The following is a 6033-nucleotide window of genomic DNA, read 5'->3' as shown; positions in this document are numbered from 1 at the left end:
TACCCTTATGATAACAGCCGGTCATAAGGGTAAAATGTGAACAGTTTCAATAGTTCAATGGCAAATATATAACGAAAAAAACTTTAGTGACTAAATGTGACAAAAATCGAAAATTCGTTACCCTTTCAAGTCATTATCCCTATATAAATACTAGTATTATACAGTTATGATGTAATTACAAACAAAAGCCACAAGGCCATGAGACACGAGTTATAAACAAGACTAAAACTCGCTTGACTTGTGGTTTACGTTACATGAGTCTAACATTACAAGAAAAGTTACAATCTCTTTTTCAAGCTGTCTTATCCCACCCCATCCGCCCATCCCTACCGCCCAACCCCATCGCTTCTCACCCTTCTCTTTCATCACACCAACTCAGCTTACGTAAAGATTCTACCACCACCACCATTGACACATATACCATAAACGTTGGCTTGTCCCTCTCTTTTATGAATCTATACATCTCTTGTTCTTTCCCCCATTCTGTTTTTGTAGCTCCGGTGTTTCAGATAGAATCCTCTCCCCTACTATTAATTGCAAAGTATCCGGTAAGAGGAGGAGGCATCGTCATCCATGGAGACTAGACAGCCATATTCCAAGTAAGTTTTTCTATTTATCTTACCTTTACGAGAAAACAAATGGACAATACATTCGTTTCAGGAGTGTTTTTGGTTTTTATCTGGTAAAAGGTTCGATTCCTGTCACCTCTATGTGAAACACTATTGGGGGTGGGTATCTAATAACATTCTCTTCTCTAGTTTTTTGACTCCAGTGACAATGTCAGCCCAACATGTGCTGAAAGAAGAAAAAAAATCGACTTCCTAGTGCATATTTCATGTTTCAAAAAGATTCAACTAATAATTCCACGAATATATCTTTACATTTTGTCCTTGATGAAAACTTAACATAATTTGGTTATGGGAGAGCAAAAGACAGATTTAGTTCAAATCGATATACATCACTCTTTATATGATTGTTGAAATGTATTTTACGTGACCTTAATATATAAGAGTCAAAACACATTTTTGTTGTATAGTGATATGGATCAGAATGACATTTCATTTTATGCATTGATATATTAATCCATTTGTTATATATAAAAAAACATCTATATATTATGATTTTTCTAAGAAATGAAAATCAAAAGATCGAGTGGTCTCTGTGGTCCTCAAGGCTTTTGCTTGGGTCGCCTGGTGCTATAAAAGCAACAACATATTTAATGTATTAGTCAGGAAAAATGCTGATTTAGCTAGTGAGTGAAGTTCACGATTAAATCTAGAAATGGTTCCTGTTTTCACTGGAAAATTTGGTGTGTATTCTCGATCATCGAATGTAGAAACTTTTGTAATTTATAGCATATCGGTATATATGGTCTTTAGGAATTAAATATCCTAGGATGAACTAGAAAAAAAAAAAAGATCTTTATCTTTATTATAAGTTTTATTTTTAAATAAATATATATAATAAAAAAATTAGGCTATATACACGTACACGTACCCATTTTGCCCCCTGTTCACGCTCCCTATGCTCACTAGCTATTCAATGAATCTATTGCTGTTTGAAAGAACAATACAATAAGAATATTAAATCATAAACTTTCATGTATTACTGTTTATATATGCTAGAGGTGCAAGTTAACAACTAATTAACCAAACTAATTAAAGGTTTGATATAAAGAAAAGAAATCAAGATTAAAAATGTGCTGTTTTGCATTTTATTTGTTTTGATATTTTATGGATAAAGGTTGGTTGGTGAATGAAAAGGAATGGTTTGGAAGTTGAAGCATGTTCCGACATAGGTTTGGTGAAGTCTTTTCATCATTGGTGAGGTCGTTTGACCAGATAAAAAAAGTACTATAATCATGAATAAAATATTATCATACCATTATATTATTAAATTTTGAACATTTACTTGAACATAACATTCAACTGTTAATCATATTTACCATGTTTTTCTAAGTATTTTACGTACGTTTAATAACTGGACTATGTAAAACGAAACACTCTAGACCACCGTTTTGTTCATAGATCGGTGATTTGTTGACTTACATGTTTACTGTTTCCATTGCTCGAAAACGATGATCACAGCGAGGATATATACAAAAGAAGGTTTCAAAGAAGTAAATCGGAAGATGATCAGAAGCCCCTTCAGGTCATATCTTATGACAAAACCGGAAACTGCAAGAACAAACCATCACAACCGCTGCTACTCGCCTTCGTGATGCTTGCAACTCTCATCTTCATCACTTACTCTCTCACTTATCATAACCATCGTTACAAAAACATCCCTCGTGCTATTTCAAAGTAACGTAATCTACTCTGACTTTTATGATCCGTGTTTTGACTCCATATTCGATATATCATTATTTGTAACTTAACTAGTTGGTGGGTTGCAAACAGCTGGAAGTGGGGTGGAGGGACTGATGATCAAAGATACGTGTCGCATTTAGAAATCAAATGGGATGAGATATCGAGTGTTCTCGACAAATTATCTGGTGAAAACCAAAAGATTGATGGGAATATTGGCTTCTTGAACTTTAACGAGACTGAAATCAGTGACTGGAAGACACATATTACACAAACTAACGAGAATCAAATGGTTATTCTTCACCTTGATCCTGTCGACAAAAATGTGACATGGGATTCGTTGTATCCTGAATGGATAGACGAAGAACAAGAAGAGGAAGTTCCAAGCTGTCCTAATCTGCCAAAACTCGAATTAGTGCAAAGGAAAAGGCTTGATCTGATTGTGGTGAAGCTTCCTTGTGAAACCGAGGGAAATTGTTCGAGGGATGTTGGCAGGTTTCATTTGCAGCTTGCAGCTGCTGGGCTTGCTGCATCTTCTAGAGTGAATCATCTGCTTTTTGTTACTGATTCCTTCCCGATTCCGAACCTGTTTCCTTGTAAAGAGATGGTGGTACGTAGAGGAAATTCTTGGTTATATGAACCAAATTTGAAGGTGTTGCGAGAAAAGATTCAGCTTTCAGTCGGATCTTGTGAACTTGCATTGCCTTTTAAACCTCAAGGTCAGTTCCATTCTCAAAACAAATAAGTTTGCCTTCTAAAATCAAAATATACCATTAAAGTATAAGGAAAATACAAAAATATAGAAATTTACTTTATTTATTTATCTATAATAATAATAGCTTTTTTTATCTTATTTATTTTTAAATAAATCTTCGATCTTAATATTTTACATCAGTTTATAGTTTAATCTAAAATTAAATTTTGTTTATAAAAAGGACATGATATGGTTAAAAATTAGAATAACTTATTTTGGCCGGTTTCACAAATTTTGCAAACATCCTATCTTTTTTCATTAATTTGTTAAAATATTGTGACTTTTTGTAAATTATGTTATTTTTTAACCAATAACTAAAATATTTAGATTTTTTTAAAGATTACCTTTAAACTAATGTATATTGTTATTTACAAATCAATTACAAACAAAACACATATTTTTTTTTATTATAAACAAAAGAAATACAGTTTACTAATTCTTAGGAAGGGAAATGTGGACTAAGTATCACCATATTGTTGACCGACAATTTCATATTCATTACGTTCCTCTTACACATCGTTGTAAGTGACATGGTGAGATGTACTTTGTGGGTGTTCATTTGATGTTTGTATTCATTTTATGTTCTTTAACCTAACTACCACCTGACTAAGAGGAACACCAATATAATGCATCCCACACAACTATGCATAAGAGAAATATAGATAGATTGAAGTTGTCAGCAAATAATATGGGAGAGGGGGATACTTAGTCTGCCTTTTTATTCCTAAAAATTAGCAACAATTGTATTTCTTTTTGTTTATAAAAGGTGTATTATGTTTATAAATGATTTGTTAATAATATTAAACAATAGCTCAATGGTAATATTCAGAAAAGTCATAATATTGATTATTGGTTAAAAATAATGTAATATTCAGAAAAGTCTAAATATATTGACGAATTAACGAAAAAAGACAGGATACTAACTATATCTATGGAACCACCCAAAAGGGTTTTTTTTTTTTTTTTTTTTGAAGTTTTAGCCGATATTTTTTCTTTTTTGTGAAAAAAATTTAATTTGAGATTAAACCATAAACTGATTCAAAATATTAAGACTTTATTAGAGAATTTTCATTTATTTTTATTATAGTATTATACTTGCAAATTTGATTTCTAAATGTATTTTTTAAAAATGTGCCTAATTATATATATATATATATATATATATATATATATATATATATATATATATATATATATATATATATATATATATATATATATATGATTGTTTTTTTATTAACACACCATATTTGGAAAATCTACTCGATGGTATAAGTTAACAATATTAATCGACATTGTTATAACCAGGTAAATTTTTCGAAGTACAGTGTTGTAATAGGAAATATGAAAGTATGATGCTATAATAAAGAAATAACTGAAAGTATATTTATATTTCTTGAATTTAAGAGTAAAATATAACCTCACTTTGATGTTTATCTGATCTTATGTTTGTGAAAAAGATGGAGAGTATATTGGAAATGTTCGGAGGGAGGCATATGTGACAATCCTACATTCAGCACATGTTTATGTTTGTGGGGCAATTGCTGCAGCGCAAAGCATTCGGATGTCAGGTTCAAATAGAGATCTTGTGATACTTGTGGACGAGACCATAAGTGATTATCATCGGAGTGGGCTAGAGTTGGCAGGATGGAAGATTCGCACGATCAAACGGATACGAAACCCTAAAGCTGAGAAAAATGCATACAATGAATGGAACTATAGCAAGTTTCGTCTATGGCAATTGACTGATTATGAAAAGATCATATTTATCGATGCTGATTTGCTCATCCTAAGGAACATCGATTTCCTATTTGGGATGCCTGAGATCTCTGCTACTGGTAACAATGGAACCCTATTCAACTCTGGTGTAATGGTGATCGAGCCATCCAATTGTACTTTTAAACTTTTGATGGATCATATCAATGAGATCACATCATATAATGGTGGTGATCAAGGGTACTTGAATGAGATCTTCACGTGGTGGCATCGCATCCCAAAAACCCTAAATTTTTTGAAGAACTTTTGGATTGGCGATGACGAAGAAACAAAAGAGAAAAAGACGCGCCTTTTTGGAGCTGACCCACCAGAACTTTACGTACTCCATTACCTCGGGCTAAAACCATGGTTGTGCTTTCGAGATTACGATTGTAATTGGAATTCAGATATATTTCAAGAGTTTGCAAGTGATGTTGCTCATGAACGGTGGTGGAAAGTGCATGATGCGATGCCTACTGAGTTGCATCAGTTTTGCTTGTTGGAATCAAAGCAAAAAGCACAACTAGAGTGGGACCGAAGAGAAGCACAAAAAGCTATGTTTAAAGATGGGCATTGGAAAGTAAAGGTACGAGATCCACGACTAAAAAAGTGCATCGATAACCTGTGTTCTTGGAAATCAATGTTGAAGCATTGGGGAGAAACAAATTGGACAGATGATCGAAGTTTTAATCCAACACCACCTATGATTACCAAACTCAAAGTTGACAGATGAGTACATGTAGCACATATAGTTGATGGATTCCTTTTTGGTATGTAGTGATTGATTTTGTAATAAATTGTAAATTTGATGTTGCATAGTAATGATGTGTCCTAGAGACAAAGATTCTTTATTGAAATGCTTTGTAACATGTATAAGTCTAAATTTAAAAAAATATTTAGTTTATTGTTAATGGCAAAGATATGGTAGCATCCAGACCTGACGGTAAAATTTTAAAGGCTTTATTTGAAATTAAGTTTGTGGTCTCATAAAAAGTTAATTGTAATATGCTATTAAATAAAATCATTATTGTAAAATTAAAAACATAAAGCTGATAATAAAAATGGATACATTTAGTAAAATTACGTATTATATAAATATAGTAAAAGAGAAGCCTCTTTGTGAATAGTTTTTTGTTCTGATTAATTGAAATTATTATTTTTTTGTTTCCTTCATATTCTTTCCCGCACTTTCCCAGACTATCCTATTCGTTTGAGATA

The 6033-nt window shown here is 32.2% G+C and overlaps 1 protein-coding gene across 1 annotated transcript; it reads left to right on the top strand.

Annotated features, from left to right (window-relative positions):
• The first annotated feature begins 328 nt into the window (after positions 1-328).
• LOC145037401 (UDP-glucuronate:xylan alpha-glucuronosyltransferase 1-like) lies at positions 329-5725 on the top strand. The gene is made up of 4 exons (XM_078986052.1): positions 329-599; positions 2088-2303; positions 2400-3025; positions 4521-5725. The coding sequence occupies exons 1-4, from the start codon at positions 574-576 to the stop codon at positions 5546-5548; spliced, it is 1896 nt and encodes a 631-aa protein (XP_078842178.1). The 5' UTR covers positions 329-573; the 3' UTR covers positions 5549-5725.
• Positions 5726-6033: the final 308 nt, after the last annotated feature.

This window comes from Lactuca saligna, chromosome 3, assembly GCF_052625555.1.
Source record: "Lactuca saligna cultivar CGN05327 chromosome 3, ASM5262555v1, whole genome shotgun sequence".
Taxonomy (NCBI): Eukaryota; Viridiplantae; Streptophyta; class Magnoliopsida; order Asterales; family Asteraceae; genus Lactuca; species Lactuca saligna.
This window is presented reverse-complemented; position numbering and strand designations above follow the sequence as displayed.